The sequence below is a fragment of the Oncorhynchus nerka genome, linkage group LG14 (assembly GCF_034236695.1).
Source record: "Oncorhynchus nerka isolate Pitt River linkage group LG14, Oner_Uvic_2.0, whole genome shotgun sequence".
Classification (NCBI taxonomy): domain Eukaryota; kingdom Metazoa; phylum Chordata; class Actinopteri; order Salmoniformes; family Salmonidae; genus Oncorhynchus; species Oncorhynchus nerka.
In genome coordinates, this window is record NC_088409.1 from 77103301 (window position 1) to 77130334 (window position 27034).

A 27034-nucleotide genomic window follows, 5' to 3' on the forward strand; every position below is an offset into this window, starting at 1 on the left:
TGAAGTGGAGAGAAAACAATACAATGTCTTTTCAACTGTGGGCTTCCTTCTCCTTTTCAGGTCTGTAAAAAGAAAACAGCTGATGTCGAGATTAGAAGGTTGCCACAAACAGTTTGTGTACTAGATCAATTTGTATGCAGAATTTGTTTCAAGGATGAATAATTTGCTGACTGTGTCCTCAGAAAACATAGGCAGTAACAGTCCTAAAATATCCCTTCCTCCCCATCTGTCACCTTCTATTTGGCAGTAAATGACTGGAAAAGTTAGAATAGTTCCAGAGAACCGTGTGATTTTGGAATCCTGTTAATTTATTAGGTGATATTCAGAGAATGAGCCCCTTGTGTAGCTAATTATGTTATCAGAATCTGTCTGGATGGGGATGCTTGTTACAGATGATAAACAGTTTCTCCAGCTGAGGCATGGGGCTGGAGAAATGTAACCACCACCAGAACTGTGGACTGACGGTCCATGAAATTGACATGATGGTTTGAAACATTCTTTGAAGCTGTATATTGATGTTGTGCAAAAAAATAAGGATTTTGGCTCAATCTATTGAATGTTTGAGTCAAAATGACTGCTCATTGGCTCAAATGGGGTCCCTCATGGACCCACAAATGTTATATTAGTATTTTCCATAAAGTGAGACAGACCATGCATGAGGTTCCAACTTTTCTTTTTAATTAACAAAGGCTGCATTTGTAGAGTTCCATAAAGAAAGATGCCCACATATCAAGTAAAACATGACAATTTCTCATTGAAAAATAGGTGTGTGGAAATTCAGTTGCATTTTGGGGGGTTGACCATCTCAAGAGTTGGTATATATTCAACTTCAGGTGCAAATGACAGGGAGGGTAAATACATTCAGTCTACGGGATATAACATGTGCTTAGTACCAATGGTTTGTCTCTAAAACAGTCCATTGTTAGTACTCCATTCTTCATAAACTACTGCTAGAGAGGGAGTGTGGCCTAAAACCACAGCGCTTATAAATAGATGCATGTATTAGGTCAATTCAGACAGACTATTGTTTTTAATTTATTTCTCCCTCAACTCAGTGTGCAGAAAAGGCTGTTTGTGGTGTGGAGTGCTCACCAGCAGGGGAGAGAGGGCACAAGAAGAACAAAACCAAAATAAATCACAAAAACTTGGATATGTCTATAAAAAAAAGAACAGTACATCGTTAAAAAAAACTAGTGGCCACCAGTTGCAAGTTTATGCATTACACACTATTCACACATGTACAATAGAAAATCAAAGGAGTCTGCCCACTTTTCAAACAGGCTAATGAGGCAGCTCTTCTTCTGTAATGGACTTTCTAGGATCACTGGCCTTTTGCATACCTGACGTGTGCAGACTCACTAACACTATTGTATTGCGAGCACAGCAGATGCTTGGGGAGAGAGCAGACTTGAATGGTTGCTAGGCACGGCCTTTCTTTACTTCCAATACACCGTAGCTTTGATCTCTCCACACAGAATTCCCATATCCAGTATAGTATATGAACAGTCCTAGTATAAAGAGGAAGTTGTGTGAAGATGTTCTGAGCAGCTGCCGTGTGGTTGGCACCCTCCTCAGTGCCAGGGACCTCCAATGGAGGTAGGTTGACTGAACCCGTGGCAGGCTTGGGTAAAAGGGCATATCAAATCTCTACGTACATAAAAATGTTTGTGCTCTTTGAGAGGCTGGGCATCCAATGGCGTTGTCTTGCTCACTGACCCCCTCACTCTCTCACTGTGCTCTCACACACACTTAAGAATACAAAATAACAAAATCACATGCACATACACATTTTTTACACTTCTGCAAACATCAATTTACAAGGAAATTAGCTACAGTTATTCATGTATGAACATAAAAAAGCTTGTTTCTGTATTATTTAGCGAAAATTAAACATAAAGTAACTACTCAAGTAATTTGACTGTTTTGTCTTGATTCACCCTGGAGAGGGGGGTGCCCCCTTGGTTAACTAATCAGGAACCTCTCCTCTCCAAATGCCTATGCTGGTCACCGTGAAAAGTTCCAGAGGCAAAGAAAACATCAATTTTAGTCTGATTCTCTGTCACCCACAGGCTTCTTCTTACCATAGTATTCTAAAAGCCCACCAGTGGTGTGGAGATGTGTAGAGACTGGATGTTTCATACTACCCCTCACCCCATTTCCACGGCAACACTTATTCAGAGAGCATGCGAGCATGTTGCCCAGCAATGAGGGAGAGCTGTGGCAAGGCGAGTGGTGTTGCAGGCTGAGAAGGGTGTGAGACCCCCCCCCATCCCTTTAACCCACTTGAGCTACAGCTCGCAGCCTTCACACTTCTCTAACCTAAAGTGTCCCCCCCCACTTTTCACAATAAAGTGCTTCAGCTAACAAATGAACAAAACGTTCTAATTACAAATCTACAGATTCCTTTGCTCTTCAGGATTCTTTCCATGTGTGTAACAACGGTGTGTGTGTGTGTATTCTTGTATTGTAAAGTGTGTGTTTGGGCGTTTCAGTGTGTGTGTATTTGTTACAGTGTTGGCCAGACTGCCTGCCTTTAAGTTGACTAATCTCATATACTCCTTCCATCCACTTCAATACTAAAGATGATGTCAGACGGCATGACATCATCCTTCTTCTATCCCAAACCAATAAATAATCACAACAGCATTAATAACACAGAGTAAAAACCTTTACATTATTATAATAACGACTGTGATTTGCATTAAAAAGTTGTCTTTTTCATCGGTGTATAAGTCTCTGTTGTCATTGTCCTCATGTCAATCTCTTTCTTCTGGTACAAAATAATAAAAAAATCCTGCAAGTCAGAAACAAAAAGCTGGGTAGTTTGTTTGATCTGGTGGTGTGTGTCCTCATCCCACTCTCTTCAAGGAGTCGGTTGACAGACAGCATGCGAGAAGATGCCTGTCTTGTTCATGTCCTGTGAATGTCTCAGTTACAGGATCATTGGATCATCTTTGGTAGTGAATGTGTGCATCATCTCTCGTGCACTTCAGCGGTCAGTCTGCGATGCCCAAGAAGGTTTAATACCATCTGTCGTGTTGCTGTTTGCTTAAACTCAGAAAAAGATAAAGAATCTGAAAGGTGCATGGACTGCTACGTGAGTGAACATTGGGGTTCTGTGCTTGTTCTCAAGGTTCTACGGTTAGGGTAGAGAGTGGTCCGTCTGGGCAGAGGAGGAGGGCAGGGAGGTCACAGCTGCCCCTGCTGTGTGTGTGTGTGTGTGTGTGTGTGTGTGTGTGTGTGTGTGTGTGGTCTGCTACTCGTAAAGTGTGACGGTGCAGTAGCAGAGGGCAGAGATTCTCCGGTCCACACTGGCCTTGTCTGTTGAGGGGACACAAACACAGTCAGATCACAGTCACTGGAGCGGCTGTTCAATGTCACAATGCTTTGGCTGCCATGCCACACACTCTGTCAAAGCACCATAGTGCACTCTAAACCTAATCTGATTGAAGCCTCATCTGAATGCAGCTCAGAGATAGACTAAGTGGTTGAAGCAAGCCTGTTAGTGCCGGTTACCATTATGATAAGAGGCCAAAGGGATTGTTCTCAACAGACTCTAGTTAACACACTTGACTGTCCATACTGCTAAATGACTTAAATGTAAATGTAAATATTAATATCCATGTCCACTACACCAGAGTCTCTGATACACTACAATGTGAAAAGCTAGTCTGGTCTCTGACAGAGCCTGTTGGGGGAGTCTAGCCTGGTTGTCAGATGGATTTGTGCCTTTGGCCATACATGACATATCAATGGTGTGGCAGAAACAGACTGGTATCCAATCTATAGTTGAGGTCGGTGGGTGGATACTTACACTTGGCCACATTTTCAATGTCTGCAGGGTCCTGGAGGATCTTGGAGAGGCCATCTAGCAGCATGGCAGCCTTGTTGTAACGGTAGGCTATGTCCTCCGTCTGCTGAAACATCTCATCCAGAGCTGCAGACTGCACCGTTTCCACAGCGTGGTTATAGATGAGTTTCTCTGCGGTCACACTGTTGATCTCATCTACAAAGCGCTGCTTGTCGGAGAAGAAGTGGTTCAGCTTGTCTGTGAGCCGCCGACACAGGGAGATGCAGCTCTTGTAACGCTCGTTCAGACTCTTCACCACTGAGGAAGGGGAGGGAGGGGGAGAGAATGCTAGTTATGCTCAAAATAAACTAAAATAATGATATCTAAGTATTATACATGCATCTGGATACTATTGATATTTTAAGTTAGTATGCCGTTTAAAAATAATAAAAAAATCTTCCATAAATACTATAGTGTAATGGCACTGTTACCGGTCTGGGGACTTCTGTCTTACCCTGCTTGACTGCGCTGGAGGGGTTGAGCTTGGCTGATTTAATCTGGGCCTTGGCCAGGTGGAGGGAGGAGGCTAGGAGCTGGGCAGCCTTCATGTACAGCACCAGCTGCTCCACCTGCCTGTAGAGGGCAGTACAGCACATATTACTAACCTATACATCTTATTTCTTTCCATGGCTTTCCTTTCTTTCTAAAAAATAATAATAACATCCTTTCCTTTCACAACATTTTTAAAAATTGTGATGAAACAACATAATTTTTTGTGCATCACTATGACGAAATGCAACAGGTTTGGGTCCGAACTAAAACCAAAATACATTCAGTTAAAATGACCCTCCCCGCATATTTGGTCTCTCCCTTACCCCCACTCCTTGCTGAGCTGGCTGATCTGGTCCACTACCACACTCTCCTGAGGGGGGTAGAGGGAGGCAGCCGATATACCCAGGTCTGCTCCTCCTGCTCGCACCGCTGCGATATCCAGGACACAGTCAGTGAAGGACAGCATCATCCGTAGGTGCATCAGAGTGTCTGTGTGCTCTCGCTGTAGTCACAAACACATGATACAGGTCAGATATCCGTAGGTGCATCAGAGTGTCTGTGTGCTCTCGCTGTAGTCACAAACACATGATACAGGTCAGATATCCGTAGGTGCATCAGAGTGTCTGTGTGCTCTCGCTGTAGTCACAAACACATGATACAGGTCAGATATCCGTAGGTGCATCAGAGTGTCTGTGTGCTCTCGCTGTAGTCACAAACACATGATACAGGTCAGATATTACAGAAAGACGTGTGCAAATAGAAATTACACACACACAGAGAAGGTCCCCTCTCACCTCCATGAGTGTCTCCTCAGGCAGCTCTGGGGCCTCGAAGGTGATGAATCCATCCAGGCTGGGGGGAGAGGTACCGTAGGGGACATAGCGTAGGCTGCTGGGACCTGCCTCTGCCCCCCCTTGGGGAGGGGTCCCAATTGCCATGCCTGGAGGAGATCCCACATACACTCGCCCACTGGTGGAGCACAGGGAGCCTGCCGAACTATTGGAGCCCACTGAGAGCGAGAGAAGGCGAGAGGGATATAACTTTATTGTTCATGTGAGTCATTATGTAGATCACTTTGGCATAATTTGATTGCTCTTTTCATTGGTTGAATTTGAATTCTAGAGAATTTCAGATTTTAAGATACAATTAAAAAAAATTCCCCAGAACAATGTTCAGTCCACTGAGACAGACGATTATTGATAGTACCCACGAAGATGGACAGCACAAGGAGAGGGAGAGAGATTGCCCACTAAATTGCAGTTATGTACCTCAGGGGACTGGCATTGGAACCATTACCCCTGAGTTAGCGCTTCACTCCAGGTAGGCAACATTGAGTGGTCATAGTAATTAGCGTTAGAAAGTTAGCTAGGAGGGTGTAGCTTTGGGAAGTGGGGTTTAGCAAATGGTTAGCCTAGCAGGTTAGCCTAGTAGTTAGCCGCTGACGCAGTGAGCGGTCTCACCTGAGGTGGTGCGCGGCCGGGTGCCCAGGTGGCTGCAGGTAGGGGGGGTGCTGCTGTTGGGGGGCGAGCCCACGGTGAAGAGAACGGTCCGGGGACTCGCCACCCCGCCCTGAAGCTGAGCCAGCCCAAACGGTCCTGCCGGGGCTAGGGAGGGAGGGGGTCATTCACACTAAGCCAATCAAGCTCTCACAGGAAGTGCCTGTCAGAGCAGCCAATCCAAGCAGTTCATGCAGGGCGAGAAGCCATGAAGCAGAAAGACTGGTGAGTCTTTGTATTTGTGTTGTTCTTGGGGACAATGACAAGTGTCATCTACTAAACCATTGTTGTACAGGTCAGTTTACTAGCTAGGTTATTTCTTACTAAACTCTCTAATTTCTAATTTCACAACCCATTTTCTGTCTCCAGCTGTTTTCTAATTAACGGTACAAACATCTGTTCCATTAATTATACCGGTGAGGACAAACTAGGACAGTGTGTGTGTGTCAGTGTGTGCTTATTTACCTGTATCCATGGGCCGCTCTGTGTTGAGGCTGTCCGTGCTTCCCTGGTAGGGCTGTCCCCCTAGAGTGATTCTGATTGGCTGTTCAGACAGACGGCCAGTACTGACAGACCTGGGGAGAGAAATACATGCAGAACACATTGAGATGAGCAAGATATACACTATATATACAAAAGTGTGTGGACACCGCTTCAAATTAGTGTATTTGGCTATTTCAGCCACACCCGTTGCTGAAAGGTCTATAAAATCGAGCACACAGCCATGCAATCTCCATAGCCAAACATTGGTCGTAGAATGGCCTTACTGAAGAGCTCAGTGACTTTCGAGGTGGCATCCAAGTCAGTTTGTCAAATTTCTGCCCTGCTAGAGCTCCCCGTTCAACTGTAAGTGATGTTATTGTGAAGTGGAAATGTCTGGGCGCAACAAGGCTCAGCTGCGAAGTGGTAGGCCACACAAGCTCACAGAATGGCACCGCCGAGTGCTGAAGCTCGTAAAAATGGGCTATCCTCGGTTGCAACACTCACTACAGAGTTCCAAACTGCCTCTGGAAGCAACGTCAGCATAATAACTGTTTGTCGGGAGCGTCATGAAATGGGTTTCCATGGCCAAGCAGCTGCACACAAGCCTAAGATCACCATGCACAATGCCAACAGTTGGCTGTAGTGGTGTAAAGCTCGCTGTCAATGGCCTCTGGATCAGTGGAAATGCGTTCTCTGGAGTGATGAATCACGCTTCACCAACTGGCAGTCGGCTGGACTAATAATGATCTGGGGCTGTTTTTCATTATTTGGGCTAGGTCCCTTAGTTTAAGTGAAGGGAAATCTTAACGCTACAGCATACAATGACATTCTAGACAATTCTGTGCTTCCAACTTTGTGGCAACAGCTTGGGGTAGTCCCTTTCCTGTTTCAGCATGACAATGGCCTCGTGCACAAAGCGAGGTCCATACAGAAATGGTTTGTCAAGATCGGTGTGGAAGAACTTGACTGGCCTGCACAGAGCCCTGACCTCAACCCCATCGAACACCTTTGGGATGAATTGGAATGCCGACTGCGAGCCAGGCCTAATCGCCCATTATCAGTGCTTGTGGCTGAATGGAAGCAAGTCCCCACAGCAATATTCCAACTAGAGGTCGATTAACCTCTCTAGGCTGGGAGGGGGAATTTACACGTCCGGATGAAAAGTGTGCCCAAAGTAAACTGCCTGCTACTCAGGCCCAGAAGCTAGGATATGCATAGTAGATTTGGATAGAAAACACTCTGAAGTTTCTAAAACTGTTTGAATGATGTCTGTGAGAATAACAGAACTTATTTGGCAGGCGAAACCCCGAGGACAAACCATCCAGGATTTCTTTTTTTAGGTCACACTTTTCAATGGGGTTTCTATGTGGATCTATATTTCTAAGGCACTTGCTTGAAGTTCCTATCGCTTCCACTGGATGTCAACAGTCTTTAGAAATTGGTTGATGTTTTTCCTTTGAGAAATTAAGAAGTAGGGCTGATCAGAACGGGGGTCGAGTCTAGTGTGCTGTTGTGGTTGGGGCGCGCAACCTGAAAGCTCGCTCCACTTTGTTGTTATCCTCTATTAAACGCAGTTTATCCCGTCTTAAATTTTATTGATTATTTACATTCAAAAATACCTAAAGTTATATTAGGAAAGTTGTTTGAAATGTTTGGACAAAGATTACAGGTAATTTATTAGATATTTTGTAGTCATGTTGCGCGAGTTGGAACCGGCGCCAAATAAATTGACATCTTGGAGATATAACGACGGAATAAATCGAACAAAAGGACCATTTGTGATGTTTATGGGACATAAACATATTTATGGGCTGCTGTCCTCAGATAATCACATGGTTTGCTTTCGCCGTAAAGCCGTTTTGAAATCTGACACCGTGGCTGGATTAACAAGAAGTTAAGCTTTATTTTGACATATTGCATGTGTATTTTCAAGAATGTTAAATATTTACAATTCTGTAGTTTGAATTTAGCGTCCTACACTTTCACTGGATGTTGGTCAGGTGGGACAGTAGCGTCCCATCTAGCCTAGAGAGGTTAACCGATTTCAAGTTTTCATAACAAATCGGTAATCGGCATTTTTGGATGCCGATTATGGCCGGCTAAATTGCCTTCCATGAGGAAACTGCGTGGCAGGCTGCCCACCTCTTACGTGAGTGCAGCAAGGAGCCAAGGTAAGCTGCTAGCTGGCGTTAAACTTATCTCATAAAAAACAATATTTCTTCACATAATCACTAGTTAACTACTGTTAATTTATCATCGAATCACAGCCTACTTCGCCAAAAGGGGGATGATTTAACAAAAGCACATTCGCGAAAAAAGCACAATCAATGCCTTTCTTAAAATCAATACACAGAAGTAGGCGATATTGTGTCACTTCGCTTGCATTCATTGCACGCAGAGTCAGGGTATATGCAACAGTTTGGGCCACCTAGCTTGTTGTGAACTAATTTGCCAGAATTATACATAATTATGACATAACATTGAAGGTTGTGCAATGTAACAGAAGTATTTAGACTTAGGGTTGCCACCCGGAACGGTTCCGTATTTCACTGAACGAATAAACGTTTTGTTTTCGAAATGATAGTTTCTGGATATGACCATATTAATGACCAAAGTCTCGTATTTCTGTCTTTATTATATTATAATTAAGTCTATGATTTGATAGAGCAGTCTGACGGAGCGGTGGTAGACGGTAGCAGGCGCGTAAGCATTCATTAAAACTTTACTGCGTTTGCCAGCAGCTCTTAGCAATGCTTGATTCACACACTGTTTATGACTTCAAACCTATCAACTCCTGAGATTAGGCTGGCAATACTAAAGTGCCCATTAGAACATCCAATAGTCAAAGGTATATAAAATAGTCGCCGCGTCATAATTCCTATAATAACTACAACCTAAAACCTCTGCACTGGGAATATTGAAGAACTGGGAATATTGAACCACCAGCTTTCATATGTTCTGAGCAAGAAACGTAAACATTAGCTTTTTTACATGGCACATATTGCACTTCTATTTCTTCTCCAACACTGTGTTTTTGCATTATTTAAACCAAATTGAGCATGTTTCATTATTTATTTGAGACTAAATAGATTTTATGTTTGTATTATTGTATTATGTATTATTTTATTTTCATTGTTCATTCAGTATTTTTGTAATTGTCATTATTACAAATATTTATATAAATATATATATATAAATAAAAATCGTCAGATTAATAAATATCGGCTTATTTTGGTCCACCAATAATCGGTATCGGCGTTGAAAAATCATACTCGGTCAACCTCTAATTCCAACATCTAGTGTAAAGCCTTCTCAGAAGAGGGTAGGCTGTTATAGCAGCAAAGGGGGGAGCAACTCCATATTAACGCCCATGATTTTGAAATGAGATGTTCAACGAGCAGGTGTCCACTTACATTTGGTCATGTAGTATATATTACCCACACAGAAAGAGAAAGACCATAGTGCTCACATTACCTGCCAAAGGTGGTCCTACTGGCCTCAGGGGCAGACTGGCGCCCACTGGGATAGGGGGTGCAGTGGTGGGCACAGATGTCCCGTGCGTCCGCCAGGGTCTTAGTGGTTGTGGGACTGTCTGCCAGGGCCATCAGGTTACAGGACGCCTGCGTCTTAGGGATCTTGAATGGGGCCGAGATGGGCTGAACAGGGACATCGAGGTCAACAGTTACTGGGAATACTCACTCCAAGGTTGTGGTAAGTAGGACCGTAGCAAAACAGAATTGGGCTTATGATTAAAATATGCCAAAATGGTTATCAACTTAACCGACCTTGGTGGGGGAGCCAATGATGGTGGGCAGCGGTGACTTTGTCAGCCAATCAGAGGAGCGGGGAGAGGAGCCCAGGTGTTTGGTGGGGGAGGTGCCCAGACTGCCAGGGCGACCCAGATGAGGGGAGTGGCTGGGGGGGTAGTTGGAGGTGGAGGGCTGGATGGGGTCTGACAGCTGCTTATGGAGTTTCTGTCTGGTCTGGTAGACCTCGGTCAGGGTGGGGGCACTCTGAAGGCGAGCCCCCAGTAACTGGGACGACGGCACTGGAGAACCTAAAGGAGAGACACAGTCATTCATAGAAGTAATTTATCACTTAATGTAAAAGTTTAAGTTTCATCAGTTACATTAGTGTTAGTATATTGTCAGTGGAGTTGGCCCATACTAATCTAGAGAAGATGTACAATTCACCACTAGATGGCTCTACAGTTTTGAAATGTGTATTTCTCCACTGTAAACCAAGTCAAAAATAGCAGCAGTGAAGGGCCACTAGGTTAATGTTTTTATATATATTGCTGCTGAGAAGTTCAAAAAGACCCCTTCTAGTTTCTTCTTTAGCAGGTCATCATGTCTGTATTTGTTTCTTCTTTAACAGGTCATCAAGTCTGTATTTGTTTCTTCTTTAACAGGTCATCAAGTCTGGTTTGTTTCTTCTTTAGCAGGTCATCAAGTCTGTGTTTGTTTCTTCTTTAGCAGGTCATCAGGTCTGGTTTGTTTCTTCTTTAACAGGTCATCAGGTCTGGTTTGTTTCTTCTTTAACAGGTCATCAGGTCTGTGTTTGTTTCTTATTTAGCAGGCCATCAAGTCTGTGTTTGTTTCTTCTTTAGCAGGCCATCAAGTCTGTATTTGTTTCTTCTTTAGCAGGTCATCAGGTCTGGGTTGTTTCTTCTTTAGCAGGCCATCAAGTCTGTGTTTGTTTCTTCTTTAGCAGGCCATCAAGTCTGTATTTGTTTCTTCTTTAGCAGGTCATCAGGTCTGGGTTGTTTCTTATTTAGCAGGTCATCAAGTCTGTATTTGTTTCTTCTTTAGCAGGTCATCAGGTCTGGGTTGTTTCTTCTTTAACAGGTCATCAAGTCTGTATTTGTTTCTTCTTTAGCAGGTCATCAGGTCTGGGTTGTTTCTTCTTTAACAGGTCATCAAGTCTGTATTTGTTTCTTATTTAGCAGGTCATCAAGTCTGTATTTGTTTCTTCTTTAGCAGGTCATCAGGTCTGGGTTGTTTCTTCTTTAACAGGTCATCAGGTCTGGGTTGTTTCTTCTTTAACAGGTCATCAAGTCTGTATTTGTTTCTTATTTAGCAGGTCATCAAGTCTGGGTTGTTTCTTATTTAGCAGGTCATCAGGTCTGGGTTGGCTTTCTTTAGCAGGTCATCAAGTCTGTGTTTGTTTCTTCTTTAGCAGGTCATCAAGTCTGTATTTGTTTCTTCTTTAGCAGGTCATCAGGTCTGGGTTGTTTCTTCTTTAACAGGTCATCAAGTCTGTATTTGTTTCTTCTTTAGCAGGTCATCAGGTCTGGGTTGTTTCTTCTTTAACAGGTCATCAAGTCTGTATTTGTTTCTTATTTAGCAGGTCATCAAGTCTGTATTTGTTTCTTCTTTAGCAGGTCATCAGGTCTGGGTTGTTTCTTCTTTAACAGGTCATCAGGTCTGGGTTGTTTCTTCTTTAACAGGTCATCAAGTCTGTATTTGTTTCTTATTTAGCAGGTCATCAAGTCTGGGTTGTTTCTTATTTAGCAGGTCATCAAGTCTGTATTTGTTTCTTATTTAGCAGGTCATCAGGTCTGGGTTGGCTTTCTTTAGCAGGTCATCAAGTCTGTGTTTGTTTCTTCTTTAGCAGGTCATCAAGTCTGGTTGGTTTCTTTAGCAGGTCATCAGGTCTGGGTTGTTTCTTCTTTAGCAGGTCATCAAGTCTGTGTTTGTTTCTTCTTTAGCAGGTCATCAAGTCTGGTTTGTTTCTTATTTAGCAGGTCATCAGGTCTGGGTTGTTTCTTCTTTAACAGGTCATCAGGTCTGTATTTGTTTCTTCTTTAGCAGGTCATCAGGTCTGGTTTGTTTCTTCTTTAACAGGTCATCAAGTCTGGGTTGTTTCTTATTTAGCAGGTCATCAGGTCTGGGTTGTTTCTTCTTTAACAGGTCATCAAGTCTGTATTTGTTTCTTATTTAGCAGGTCATCAAGTCTGTATTTGTTTCTTCTTTAGCAGGTCATCAGGTCTGGGTTGTTTCTTCTTTAGCAGGTCATCAGGTCTGGGTTGTTTCTTCTTTAACAGGTCATCAGGTCTGGGTTGTTTCTTCTTTAGCAGGTCATCAGGTCTGGGTTGGCTTTCTTTAGCAGGTCATCAGGTCTGGGTTGTTTCTTCTTTAGCAGGTCATCAGGTCTGGTTTGTTTCTTCTTTAGCAGGTCATCAGGTCTGGGTTGTTTCTTCTTTAACAGGTCATCAGGTCTGGGTTTGTTTCTTCTTTAGCAGGTCATCAGGTCTGGGTTGTTTCTTCTTTAACAGGTCATCAGGTCTGGTTTGTTTCTTCTTTAGCAGGCCATCAAGTCTGTATTTGTTTCTTCTTTAGCAGGTCATCAGGTCTGTGTTTGTTTCTTCTTTAGCAGGTCATCAAGTCTGTGTTTGTTTCTTCTTTAGCAGGTCATCAGGTCTGGGTTGTTTCTTCTTTAGCAGGTCATCAGGTCTGGGTTGTTTCTTATTTAACAGGTCATCAAGTCTGTATTTGTTTCTTCTTTAGCAGGTCATCAGGTCTGGGTTGTTTCTTCTTTAGCAGGTCATCAAGTCTGTATTTGTTTCTTCTTTAGCAGGTCATCAAGTCTGGGTTGTTTCTTCTTTAGCAGGTCATCATGTCTGTATTTGTTTCTTCTTTAGCAGGTCATCAAGTCTGGGTTGTTTCTTCTTTAGCAGGCCATCAAGTCTGGTTTGTTTCTTCTTTAACAGGTCATCAAGTCTGGGTTGTTTCTTCTTTAGCAGGCCATCAAGTCTGGGTTGTTTCTTCTTTAACAGGTCATCAAGTCTGGGTTGTTTCTTCTTTAGCAGGTCATCAAGTCTGGGTTGTTTCTTCTTTAGCAGGCCATCAAGTCTGGGTTGTTTCTTCTTTAACAGGTCATCAAGTCTGGGTTGTTTCTTCTTTAGCAGGTCATCAGGTCTGGGTTGTTTCTTCTTTAACAGGTCATCAAGTCTGTATTTGTTTCTTCTTTAGCAGGTCATCAGGTCTGGTTTGTTTCTTCTTTAACAGGTCATCAAGTCTGTATTTGTTTCTTCTTTAACAGGTCATCAAGTCTGTATTTGTTTCTTCTTTAGCAGGTCATCAGGTCTGGTTTGTTTCTTCTTTAGCAGGTCATCAGGTCTGGTTTGTTTCTTATTTAACAGGTCATCAGGTCTGTGTTTGTTTCTTATTTAGCAGGTCATCAGGTCTGGTTTGTTTCTTCTTTAGCAGGTCATCAGGTCTGGTTGATTTCTTCTTTAGCAGGTCATCAGGTCTGGGTTGTTTCTTCTTTAGCAGGTCATCAGGTCTGGGTTGGCTTTCTTTAGCAGGTCATCAGGTCTGGGTTGGTTTCTTTAGCAGGTCATCAGGTCTGGTTTGTTTCTTCTTTAGCAGGTCATCAGGTCTGGTTGGTTTCTTCTTTAGCAGGTCATCAGGTCTGGTTTGTTTCTTCTTTAGCAGGTCATCAGGTCTCGGTTGTTAATCTCCAGGTTTTCCAAAGGAGACTAGTACTAACTGTATCTGCACTGTTTTACTCAAGGCAAGTCCTTTCTATGACACTGTGGTTGCCATGGATACTGGCCCCGTGACACACTTCTGAAATCTGCTTGGACGGGTGGTTGAAAGGCTCCCATACACACAACCTCCCTCCCAGAGTGTTAATGGAATACCTGTTATTTCAAATAAAATCTGACTCATGGCTTTTGTCAATCATAAACATCCACCTCAGGGGAGAGAGAGAAGAACATGTAAACACTTCTGTAGCTGCCCTTGTCTGTCGCTCTTTAAAAGTCATCCTAGGCTGGGTTTCATAAGAGCACTAAGATCATATTTTGTCCATTTAGTTTAAATGGAATGAAGATCTTTGGAAAACCCAGCCTTGTTCTATCGGTCTGTCTGTCTACTGAACTCACCTCCTGAGGAGCTGCGGCTGCGGGACTCGTGGCCCTTAGTGTGTCCACAACAACAGTGACCCAGCTGCTCTGGGATTGTGCCCACTTGAAGAGAAACACACACAGACATATTCATGCAGTGTTGCATTAGATGTCAACAGAAGGTTTCAATGTAAAAGGACTTTGATGCCAGGCGTGTTGAATGATATGAGATATGAGGACATGTTGGGGCATGTTCTTACCCAGAGGTGAGGGCGAGTATGGGCGGGAGCTGCCTATAGAGAGACGTCTGCCTGTCATCTGAGGGCTGCAGTCTGCAGAGCTGGCGGACCCAGAGCCAACCTTAGGGAAACCCATGGGACTGGTGTTGGACCGCCTCACTGTACCAGACCTGCATAGACCACAAGCACACACAATGATAGATATCACAAATACACAATACATACATAACAAAAACATAACATTCATTGTTAGTCCACCAGAACCAACACCTACAATTCATGAACCCCCTTTTTAGTTACAGCGATGCTCTAGTTTCCAACCACTATCCTTCATGTTGTCATCAAATAACACTTGAATAACCTTTCTAAAACATATGAAAACATGAACTTTGGCAATGAGCTTAGCTAGATTCTATTCCCTCAGCTCAGTGTAACAGTTGCCTTTTTTCACTTGGCCCTAATTTCAACTTCCGGAGTTATTCAGCGACCGTCAGATTGCTGCCAAGGCCACCCTGTAACGCTGCAAGCACTTCATACACGGCTGTTAGCCTACACTTGCGAAAAAACAAGCATGTCGGAACATTGGTTGAGCAACTGTTGTGCTGACAGCGAGTACTCTTCCACTCTCTCTCTTTCTGCCTCACTTCCTCTCTACAGTTTTCTGGAGTTTAAAAAAATATATGTCTGACAGAGAAAAGAGTAGGCAGCAGGCAAACACATATGGAAGCCAGTCTTCCCCTGAGATGTCTGCAAGCCTGCTGTACTAGCTCTCTGCATTCATCTCTTCTTGAACATAAAGAACGGTCGCTAAACGCTAACGCTAACGCTAACTAGCGAGACACGGTCAACGACAGGGTAGTCGGACTATGACAGAGAGCTTAATCCTCCTTGGAGGACACAGAGTAAGACCCAGGGCCAAGGGAAAAGAGGCAGCAGTCGGGGGAGGCTGGCTACTCCGTACTCTGACTAAATTACTTCCGGCGCCGACAGAGATGGCCGCCTCGCTTCGCGTTCCAAGGAAACTATGCAGTATTTATTTTTTTTACGTGTTATTTTGTACATTGGTACCCCACGTAATCTTAGGTTTTATTACGTACAGTCGGGAGGAACTATTGGATATAAGAGCAACGTCAACTCACCATCATTATGACCAGGAATACGACTTTCCCGAAGCGGATCCTCTGTTTTTCCCACCACCAGGGACAATGGATCGAATCAAACCAAAACAACAACCCCCGTAAAAGGGGCAGACGAAGCGGTCTTCTAGTCAGGCTCCGGAGACAGGCACATCGCGCACCGCTCCCGAGCATACTACTCGCCAATGTCCAGTCTCCTGACAACAAGGTTGATGAAATACGAGCAAGGGCAGCATTCCAGAGAGACATATATAACTAGCATTCTTTGCTTCACGGAAACATGGCTCACTTGAGACACGCTATCGGAGTCGGTACAGCCACCTGGTTTCTTCACCCATCACGCCGACAGAAACAAGCATCTTTCTGGTAAGAAGAGGGGCGGGGGGGGGTATGCCTTATGATTAACGAGACGTGGTGTGATCATAACAATATACAGGAACTCAAGTCCTTCTGTTCACCTGACTTAGAATTCCTCACGATCAAATGTCGACCGCAATATCACCAAGAGAATTCTCTTCGATTATAATCACAGCCGCAAATATCCCCCCCCTCAAGCAGACACATCGATGGCCCTGAACGAACTTCATTTGACTCTATATAAACTGGAAACCATATATCCTGAGGCTGCATTCATTGTAGCTGGGGATTTTAACAAGGCTAATTTGAAAACAAGACTCCCTAAATTCTATCAGCATATCGATTGTGCTACCAGGGCTGGTAAAACCCTGGATCATTGTTATTCTAACTTCTGCGACACATAAGGCCTCTTCCCCGCCCTCCTTTCGGAAAAGCTGACCACGACTCCATTTTGTTGCTACCTGCCTATAGACAGAGACCACACTTCAAGATTGTTTTGATCACGTAGACTGGGATATGTTCTGCATTGCGTCAAACAACAACTTTGACGAATACGCTGATTCGGTGAGCGTGTTTATTAGTAAGTGCATCGGCGATGTCGTACCCACAGCAACTATTAAAACATTCCCAAACCAGAAACCGTGGATTGGTGGCAGCATTCGCGCGAAACTGAAAACGCGAACCACTGCTTTTAATCAGGGCAAGGTGACCGGGAACATGACCGAATACAAACAGTGTAGCTATTCCCTCCGCAAGGCAATCAAACAAGCTAAGTGTCAGAATAGTGACAAAGTAGAGTCGCAATTCAACGGCTCAGACACAAGAGGTATGTGGCAGGGTCTACAGTCAATCACGGATTACAAAAAGAAAACCAGCTCTGTCACGGACCAGGATGTCTTGCTCCCAGACAGACTAAACAACTTCTTTGTTTACTTTGAGGACAATACAGTGCCACTGACACGGCCCGCTACCAAAACCTGCGGACTCTCCTTCACTGCAGCCGATGTGAGTAAAACCTTAAATGTGTTAACCCTCGCAGGGCTGCAAGCCCAGAAGGCATCCCCAGCCGCGTCCTCAGAGCATGTGCAGACCAGCTGGCTGGTGTGTTTACGGACATATTCAATCAATCCTTATCCCAGTCCGCTGTTCCCACATGCTTCAAGAGGGCCACCATTGTTCCTGTTCCCAAGAAAGCTAAGGTAACTGAGCTAAACGACTACCGCCCCGTAGCACTCACTTCCGTCATCATGAAGTGCTTTGAGAGACTAGTCAAGGACCATATCACCTCCACCCTACCTGACACCCTAGACCCACTCCAATTTGCTTACCGCACCAATAGGGCCACAGACGACGCAATCGCAACCACACTAACCTAACCCATCTGGACAAGAAGAATACCCATGTGAGAATGCTGTTCATCGACTACAGCTCAGCATTTAACACCATAGTACCCTCCAATCTCGTCATCAGGCTCGAGACCCTGGGTCTCGTCCCGCCCTGTGCAACTGGGTACTGGACTTCCTGACGGGCCGCCCCAAGGTGGTGAGGGTAGGTAACAACATCTCCACCCCGCTGATCCTCAAGACTGGGGCCCCACAAGGGTGCGTTCTGAGCCCCCTCCTGTACTCCCTGTTCACCCACGACTGCGTGGCCATGCACGCCTCCAACTCAATGATCAAGTTTGCAGACGACACTACAGTGGTAGGCTTGATTACCAACAATGACGAGACGGCCTACAGGGAGGAGGTGAGGGCCCTCGGAGTGTGGTGTCAGGAAAATAACCTTTCACTCAACGTCAAAAAAACAAAGGAGATGATCGTGGACTTCAGGAAACAGCAGAGGGAGCACCCCCCTATCCACATCGACGGGAAAGTAATGGAGAGGGCAGTAAGTTTAAGTTCCTCGGCGTACACATCATGGACAAACTGAATTGGTCCACCCACACAGACAGCGTGGTGAAGAAGGCACAGCAGCGCCTCTTCAACCTCAGGAGGCTGAAAAAATGTGGCTTGTCACCAAAAGCACTCACAAACTTTTACAGATGCACAATCGAGAGCATCTTGTCGGGCTGTATCACCGCCTGGTACGGCAACTGCTCTCCCCACAACCGTAAGGCTCTCCAGAGGGTAGTGAGGTCTGCACAACGCATCACCGGGGGCAAACTACCTGCCCTCCAGGACACCTACACCACCCGATGTCACAGGAAGGCCATAAAGATCATCAAGGACAACAACCACCCGAGCCACTGCCAGTTCACCCAGCTATCACTAACATTGAGTGGCTGCTGCCAACATACTGTGTGTATAAGGTAGTTGTGAAATTGTTAGGTTAGATTACTCATTGGTTATTACTGCATTGTCGGAACTCGAAGCACAAGCATTTCGCTACACTCGCATTAACGTTTGCTAACCATGTGTATGTGACAAATACATTTGATTTGATTTACCCACTACCCAGGCTTTGGGGCCCTGTGGCGAGGGTAGGTAGGGGGTAAGGGAGCAGAGGGTTCACTGTGGAGCTAGGCTACTCCAGTACCACATTCCCATTGTGGATTTACCCCAGTGTTTTACCCAAAAGACTCAGACTTTTCTGTTTCCTTCTATGCGGGCCAGCACCCATGCCTCATTGGGCTCCGGTAGACTTGTTCTAACTTGTAGCCAAGGCAAGGCCCTGGGTACTTTTCAGCTTGAATTTACATAATAATGGCCAACTTTGAACGTTAACACCTTCTCGCAAAGCAACAGATTTGATGATGCAGATGTTGTTGATTCTGCTTGGCACAAGTCTTTCGTGTCACAGTCCTGACGGAAACACAATAATAGTAGAGCCTACATTAACATAAAACCCTGGCTGCCTGGAAAAGCACCATCGAAACACTATACTAATCCCTGTGGCAATGTTCTTATCTCATCTCACAACAGTCAATAGAAGCACAACAATAAAACTAATTTGCCTCTAAAGGAGATTCAAAACCTCCTCATATTCCCTCCCTTTCTATGTCTTGACCCCCCCCCCCCCATCACACCACAATATAACAAGCAATACTCACTGACTAAACTGATGAAACTTTGTGAAACTTTACCTGATGCAATAACTGACAGTTATAGGTGAATTTTCCTTCCCACCCAAAGGTTAGTCATTAGAAATCCAACAACATGAAATACTAGTCTCTGATCAGCCAGGTGTGAGAACTGTATGCACCCACAAGACTAAAAATGTCTTAACCATGACAGTTGTACTTCGAGAACCACCCAGGACAGGGGCACCTCAAAACGCTATACAGCTGCACCATTGAGAGCATCTTGACTGGCTGCATCACCGCTTGGTATGGCAAATACTAGGTATTCGACTGTGCAAGGCTCTACAGAGTGTAGTGCGTATGGACCAGTACATCACTGAGGCCCAGCTCCTTGCCATCCAGGACCTCTATACCAGGCAGTGTCAGAGTAAGGCCCTAAAGCCACCCAAGCCATTGACTGTTCTCTCTGCTACCGGACGGCAAACAGCACCGATGCCCTTTTCCCCAGGCAGTGTCTCTTACCTGGGGGAGCTGTAAAGCGTGGTGGTGGGACTGTTGGAGAGGTTCTGCTTGATGCGCTGGTAGTTCCGCACCTGGGTGGGCACAGGGATGGGGGTGGTCTCTGCCCGGGGGGACACCATGGGGGTCTGTCCAGTGGTCTGCGGCTGCCTGGAAGGGTGAAGTGGGAAGAGCAGGCCCGTTAGCCAGTTGTCTGCTAGTTCTGCCAAAACTGCACCATCTGTTCAGGAATGTCAACACCCACAGAACTCTATGTTAAAAAATACTTCAGTCCTACCGAGACGACATTTGTATAAATAGAACGTGGAGAGCACAACAGTTGGACTAAATTAAACTCTAGGCTGACTCAAAGTTTCTAACCAGGCTATGTCTCTGAGTTCTTTGTTTACTTCTACACATATGGCATTTTCAACTGAGGCTGGGTGAGGAACTAAACTTCAGTCCTGCTGTAAGGGGGCTGGCCCAACTCAGAGGGGCAGGGCTGTTGTGTAAACCCACACGTATCTGCCCAATCAGTCGGGAGCAGTCTGTGCCAAGAGGAGTTATGGGCAGGCCTGAAGAAACTGTGGTTTGTGAGCTCAGCCAATGGTACGTGCTGAGCCCTCCTCCTTTCTATCAGACACAGAGGGACAGGAGGGGAAAAAAGCCAGGCTAATTTGCATTCCTTTGTTATTCGATTGGTACAAAATGTTCCCAGAGCAAAAGTCATACACGGGTCACCCATAGGGGGTTCACTTGGGTTTAGAATGAAAAAGGGAAAGAGAGGAAGGGGGGAGGAATATAAATGTTATAGAACAGGACAGATTCAGCCTAGCAGCATTATGTAATAAGATGATTAGCAGGGGAGGGTGTAGACCAGAGACATGGGAATAGACTGAGGGATACACGTGAGGCACGCGACCACCCGTCTATTCTGTACAGCAGCGACATACAGACAAAGACACAGAGGGGTTCCTTTGTTTGCTTTCCACTCCGAGAAGCAAATAAACACATTTTACAATAAGACACACATTGACATAGCTTTCGATTAGACACAATCGCCCTTCAAGTTCCAACGATGAGTCAGCATATAGGGAGGAGGTCAGAGACCTGGCAGTGGTGCCAGGACAACAACCTCTCCCTCACCAACAAACTTTCATGGTCCAAACTAGAGGTCGGCCGATTATGATTTTTCAACTACGATACCGATTATTGGAGGACCAAAAAAAGGCGATATCGATTAATTGGACAATTTATTTTAATTGTTTTGTAATAATGACAATTACAACAATACTGAATGAAGACTTATTTTAACTTAATATAATAAAATCAATAAAAATCCATTTAGGCTCGAATAAATAATGAAACATGTTCAATTTGGTTTAAATAATGCAAAAACAAAGTGTTGGAGAAGAAAGTAAAAGTGCAATATGTGCCATGTAAGAAAGCTAACGTTTAAGGTCCTTGCTCAGAACATGAGAACATATGAAAGCTGGTGGTTCTTTTTAACATAAGACTTCAATATTCCCAGGTAAGAAGTTTTAGGTTGTAGTTAACATAGTATTTATAGGAATATTTCTCTCTATACCATTTGTATTTCATATACCTTTGTCTATTGGATGTTCTTATAGGCACTTTAGTATGGCCAGTGTAACAGTATAGCTTCCGTCCCTCTCCTCGCCCCTACCTGGGCTCGAACCAGGAACACAGCCTAATCTCGGGAGTTGATAGGCTTGAAGTCAAACAGCAGAGCTGCTGGCAAAACGCAGTAAAGTGCTGTTTGAATGAATGCTTAGGAGCCTGCTGGTGCCTACCATCGCTCAGACTGCTCTATCAAATCATAGACTTAATTATAACACACAGAAATACGAGCCTTTGGTCATTAAAATGGTCGAATCCGGAAACTGTCATTTCGAAAACAAAACGTTTATTCTTTCAGTGAAATATGGAACCATTACGTATTTTATCTAACAGATGGCATCCCTAAGTCTAAATATTGCTGTTACATTGCACAACCTTCAATGTTATGTCATAATTATGTACAATTCTGGTAAATTAACCACCGCCTTTGTTAGGAATAAATGGACTTCACACAGTTCGCAATAAGCCAGGCGGCCTAAACTGCTGCATATACACTGACTGCTTGCACGGAACGCAAGAGAAGTGACACAATTTGCCTAGTTATAAGAAATTCATGTTAGCAGGCAATATTAACTAAATATGCAGGTTTTAAAATATATACTTGTGTATTGATTTTAAAGAAAGGCATTGATGTTTATGGTTCGGTACATTGGTGCAATGACAGTGCTTTTTTCGCAAATGCGCTTGTTAAATTATCACCCGTTTGTCGAAGTAGGCTGTGAGTCAATAAGAAATTAACAGGCACCGCATCGATTATATGCAACGCAGGGCACGCTAGATAAACTAGTAATATCATCAACCATGTGTAGTTAACTAGTGATTATGTAAAGATTGATTGTTTTTTATAAGATAAGTTTAATGCTAGCTAGCAACTTACCTTGGCTTCTTGGTGCCCTCGCGTAACAGGTAGTCAGCCTGTTACGTGGAGTGCAATGTAAGGCAGGTGGTTAGAGCGTTGGACTAGTAACCGGAAGGTTGCAAAAAACGAATCCCCGAGCTGACAAGGTCAAAATCTGTCGTTCTGCCCCTGAGCAAGGCAGTTAACCCACCGTTCCTAGGCCGTCATTGAAAATAAGAATGTGTTCTTAACTGACTTGCCTCGTTAAATAAAGGTGTAAAAAAATAAATAATAATACAAATTAAATATCGTCAAATCGAGTCCAAAAATACCGATTACCGATTGTTATAAAAACTTGAAATCAGCCCTAATTAATCGGCCATTCCTCTAGTCCAAACCTCTAGTCCAAACACACCAAGACAGTCGTGAAGAGGGCACAACAACGCCTATTCAGGAGACTGAAAAGATTTGACATTGTCCCCAGATCCTCAAAAAGTTCCACAACTGCACCATTGAGAGCATCCTGACCAGATGCATCACTGCCTGGTATGGCAATTGTTCTGCATCTGAGCGCAAGCCAAGCTTACTGCCATCCAGGACCTCTATACCAGGCGGTGTCAGAGAAAGGCCCAAAAAATCGTCAAAGACTCCAGTCACCCAAGTCATAGACTGTTCTCTCTGCTACCGCACGGCAAATGGTACCAGAGCGCCAAGTCTAGGACCAAAAGCTTCTTAACAGCTTCTACCCCCAAGCCATAAGACTCCTGAACAATTAATCAAATGGCTACCCAGACTATTTACATTGACCCCCTGCCCTTTTATTGTTTTTACACTGCTTCTACTCTGTTATTATCTATGCATAGTCACTCTATCCTGTACCGCCGCACATTGACTGTGTGCCGGTACCCCCTGTACATAACCTAGTTATTACTTATCTATTGTGTTACTTTTTATTACTTTAGTTTATTCAGTAAATATTTTTTCTTAGAACTGCATTGTTGGTTAGGGGCTTGTAAGTACGCATTTCACTGTAAGGTTGTATTCAGTGCATGTGACAAATAACATTTGATTTCAACCAAAACTAAAAGGGCCATAAAAAGGTTCATGAAAGTGGCATTTACAAAGGGAAAACAAACCAACTATTCCTGTGGTTTATTCTCTAACCTCAGTACACTGTATTACCCCGTGCAGTCATTCAGTTTAACACATTCATTTATCCCCAGAGCAGGTCGTTAAAATCTGTTGTGTTCTAACAGAAGCTAATTGGGACATTGGCGCTACAAAGGGAGCTCTCCCTAACAAAGGGCAGTTTGTAGGTCAGTGTTGCTTTACTGTTGACCCGTTTGTTTTTACTGCATCTACCCAGAGGGGAATGGAAACACAGCACTGTCTTTTCCCTCTCCTCCTCTGTGTGCACGCTCTCTCTCTAAATACTCACCCCTTTTTCTATTTGCTTTGTGTCTGCTCGTTGCCCTCTCCTCATTCATCTTGGGCAGCTGTTCTCTCTACTTCCCTCCCTCCCTTCTTTCTTTTCTCCATATTCATCCTTAGTAGTGGCTCTGTCTCTCTGCACTCCCATCTCCCTCCCTCCCCCTCTCATTCCCTGGCTCAGGAATCGATTAAGGACAGACAGAGCACAGGGGAAAAACAATTGACAGTGGGAGGTGAGCTGACTGAGGTGTGCAATCCTCCAGGAATAGAGAATGACTCTCTGGCACTCAGACTAGCTCCTCACCTCACCTACAATAGAGAGTGGTCACAGAGGGGCAGGCTGAGTATGAACCACCTTGCAGCACAACCAGGGAACCAAGGGAAAGAGAACAAAGAGGGGAGGAATGGGGGAAAGGGACAGGCCGAGAGAGAGTTAAAGATGCAGCCCGGGATCTTAAGTCCTTCAAAAGTATTCACATATTTTACGAATTGCAATTCGTAGCATCACTTTAAGAGACAGGGTAAAGAGGGGGAGAGAAAAAGCATCACCCCAAAGATGAATATGGAGAGATGGTGAGAAAGGAGGAAAGAAGCTATTTGTTTGAGGAGAGCACGAGGGGAAACAAACTAAGGAATAGATGAGGGTGACTACAAAACTGTGAGAGGGAATGGAAACTGTGATAGAAAACAGTATTACTGGAGGCTGTTTACAAAGAGAGAAACCGAGTGATGGAAAACAGTATTACAGGAGGCTGTTTACAAAGAGAGAAACCGAGTGATAGAAAACAGTATTACTGGAGGCTGTTTATAAAGAGAGAAACCGAGTGATAGAAAACAGTATTACTGGAGGCTGTTTACAAAGAGAGAAACCGAGTGATAGAAAACAGTATTACTGGAGGCTGTTTACAAAGAGAGAAACCGAGTGATAGAAAACAGTATTACTGGAGGCTGTTTACAAAGAGAGAAACCGAGTGATAGAAAACAGTATTACAGGAGGCTGTTTACAAAGAGAGAAACTGAGTGATAGAAAACAGTATTACAGGAGGCTGTTTACAAAGAGAGAAACCGAGTGATGGAAAACAGTATTACAGGAGGCTGTTTACAAAGAGAGAAACCGAGTGATAGAAAACAGTATTACAGGAGGCTGTTTACAAAGAGAGAAACCGAGTGATAGAAAACAGTATTACAGGAGGCTGTTTACAAAGAGAGAAACCGAGTGATAGAAAACAGTATTACTGGAGGCTGTTTACAAAGAGAGAAACAGGGAGAGGAACATGGGGAGTGTCTTGCTGCAGGCTATTTACAAACACAGAGAGTGTGTGGGGGTCACACGAGACAAGGAAGCGGTGTTTGTGCCTCTGCTTTCAGTGTGTGTGTGTGCGCGTGTGTGTGTGTGACAGTCATTTAAGATGCCGCGACAACAACAGTCACATTTGCCCAAAGTGATTTCCTGTGTGTGTGTAAGAGATCTATTCTTATACCACAGGCCTGCCTCGTCTGGGTGGTTCAGGATGTAACTGACCTATACACAGTAGCCGTTAATCTGAGATGTCTACACAATTTTGGCATGAACAAAATTTAGGCATTGACATAGCTTCATAGAAATGGAAGACTGATATGGAAGCTTTCAAAGACAAATAGCATGTTGTTTATGACTAAGGAGTATAAAACACAGCTGCTGTGCACACTGACAGACACACTGAGATGTAGCATGTTTTATGTAGTGTTCTACATGTCCATGTGGAGTAGACAGAATGACTTACACACACACACACACAAAATATCTGGGGCTGAAATAGCAGTATGCACATCAGACTGGTTCATTTGTCCATCAGCTATTCAGTCGGTTTTTAACATTGATCATTTCACCACACATGTATTGTGTTATGTTTTGTGTCAACCATTATTAGATCTGTCCAATGTGCTATAAATTAAATTGATCTAATACATAAAAAATAGTCGGACAGTGGAAATATCCTGAAATATCCCAACTTAGGGACACAAACAGACTGTTTGTTAATCATCTCTGAGTTTAGGTTACATTTCTATGATGCAACAAGTCAACAGTGAAAAAATGATCGATTTCATTGGAGCAACACGGTCAAGCCCAGGGGAGTCAACAGAGGAACCAGGTCAGGTCATCTAGATATTGTGCTCCTGGGAGTTCTTTAGTGTTCTGGTATTCTCTAGTATGTAGAGGAAGTGCAGGGACAGGGTTTATGTTCCTTTCAGATGGTGGCCGGCCCAAATCAGACAACAACAATATGTTAAGAGCTGAAGTTGATGACGTTACACTCACCCTCCACACCACTCTGCGGACGCCCGACGCCCCACTGCTCCCATTGGCTGGTCATCTGAGGATGAGGAGGGAAAGGGAAGTCAGCGAACCAGACAAGAATAGAAACCATGCCACATTAGTGAATTAACTGAGTGTGTGTGTGTGTGTGTGTGTTCCTGCAGACTCACAAGACTCTGTGGAGAGGTGGGGCACCAGGACAAAGTCATCCGTGTCGCTGGAAGAGTTCTTGCTGCTGGTGCTTCCTCCAGACTCCTTAGACAGCTGCAGGTAGTTTGGAGGGCCCAGGGGGGGCGATGACAGACAGTCCTCAGGTAACGTCTGCATGTCTGGGAGAGACTGAAGAAGGGAAGGGTTATGTGTGTGTTGTAGTGAGCAAAAGGTGTGTGTATATTGGTGTGGGTAGGTGGTGTGTGTGTGCGTACGACCGTGTGTGTGTGTGTGTGTGTGTGTGAGAATGTGAGGAGCGTAGGGCAAGAGAAAGAAAGCAAGAGGATTAATCTCAGTGAGAGAGGGTTTAGGCTGTACAATTCAATTAGAGCCAGACTGGGCTATCTAGACTGTCAGAATAATGCAATCACAGTAGACAGAGAGAAAAAGTACATCCCTGCGAAACTCAGTTTGTCCGTTTTCCCACAGAGCTACTGTACAAAGTCTGGATTCTTCAGTGCTCAGTGTTGAGGTGTGGTGCTATGCCTTGAGGTACAGATAAACCCACTTGTTGTGGAATGCAACTATGAGGTGTCTACATTTACATTTACATTTAAGTCATTTAGCAGACGCTCTTATCCAGAGCGACTTACAAATTGGTCTAGGCAGTCATGATTAACTTACGGCAGGGGAGTTGTAGCGAACAGAGGGCGAGCTGCCACAGGTGATGTCGGTCACAGCGCTAGGGCAGTTGGGTACTGGAACAGGACATGCTGGAGAAGAAACATACAAATACACGTTTTCACAGAAGACCTAAGTGTTCTCAACATCAACGCCATCTCACAATACAGCTATGATACCACAACATGTATTTTTCCCTGTTATTGATGAAGGAAGTTCTCATCTATCTACTCACATTTTTTGATGGCAGACACTGGATCTAAGAAAGGATGGCTGAAAAATGCATCTGAAACAACAAGACAGAAGTGGGAATGTTAGAGAAGTAATATCCAATTGATGGATAACAAACATTATGTTTTAAATAATTTCCTTTCTAGAAGGGAAGTGGCATCAGAACTGACCGAAGTCCATCCTATCCTTCTGGTTCCTCTGCAGCAGGCCTAGCAACAGGTTGCCAAGGGGAGGAGACGTCTCCCTCGGGATGCTGGGTAATAGAGGCACAGACAACACGTTCCGGTTAAAAACACGACTTTTCAGCCCAAATGGCCTCGATCAGATAGTTAATAATTCTTCAA

The 27034-nt window shown here is 44.2% G+C and overlaps 1 protein-coding gene and 1 long non-coding RNA gene across 6 annotated transcripts in view; one reads left to right on the forward strand and one right to left on the reverse strand.

The window, feature by feature from the left end:
- Window positions 1-1019: 1019 nt before the first annotated feature.
- Window positions 1020-27034, reverse strand: part of LOC115141920 (serine/threonine-protein kinase ULK2-like) — an 81857-nt gene continuing 55842 nt past the window's right edge. The window contains exons 10-26 of one of the 3 annotated variants that reach the window (XM_065000436.1): window positions 26861-26943; window positions 26695-26745; window positions 26463-26551; window positions 25799-25967; window positions 25632-25686; window positions 19447-19593; window positions 14434-14582; window positions 14213-14296; window positions 10107-10378; window positions 9796-9977; window positions 6304-6413; window positions 5803-5946; window positions 5137-5351; window positions 4666-4844; window positions 4305-4423; window positions 3815-4108; window positions 1020-3321 (exon numbers count right to left, since the gene is read on the reverse strand). In XM_065000436.1, the coding sequence (XP_064856508.1) occupies window positions 3257-3321; window positions 3815-4108; window positions 4305-4423; window positions 4666-4844; window positions 5137-5351; window positions 5803-5946; window positions 6304-6413; window positions 9796-9977; window positions 10107-10378; window positions 14213-14296; window positions 14434-14582; window positions 19447-19593; window positions 25632-25686; window positions 25799-25967; window positions 26463-26551; window positions 26695-26745; window positions 26861-26943 (2407 nt within the window). In that variant the 3' untranslated portion in view covers window positions 1020-3256. Of the gene's footprint in view, window positions 3322-3814; window positions 4109-4304; window positions 4424-4665; window positions 5046-5136; window positions 5352-5802; window positions 5947-6303; window positions 6414-9795; window positions 9978-10106; window positions 10379-14212; window positions 14297-14433; window positions 14583-19446; window positions 19594-25631; window positions 25687-25798; window positions 25968-26462; window positions 26552-26694; window positions 26746-26860; window positions 26944-27034 lie in introns of those variants that run through there. The other 2 variants (XM_065000437.1, XM_029681317.2) reach the window with 2 other exon arrangements.
- LOC115141924 (uncharacterized) overlaps window positions 15069-27034 on the forward strand; it is a 49430-nt gene continuing 37464 nt past the window's right edge. Inside the window, exons 1-2 of one of the 3 annotated variants that reach the window (XR_010458540.1) lie at window positions 15069-15914; window positions 25793-25942. This is a non-coding gene — a long non-coding RNA (uncharacterized LOC115141924). The remainder of the gene's footprint in view (window positions 15915-25792; window positions 25943-27034) is intronic. The other 2 variants (XR_010458541.1, XR_003865421.2) reach the window with 2 other exon arrangements.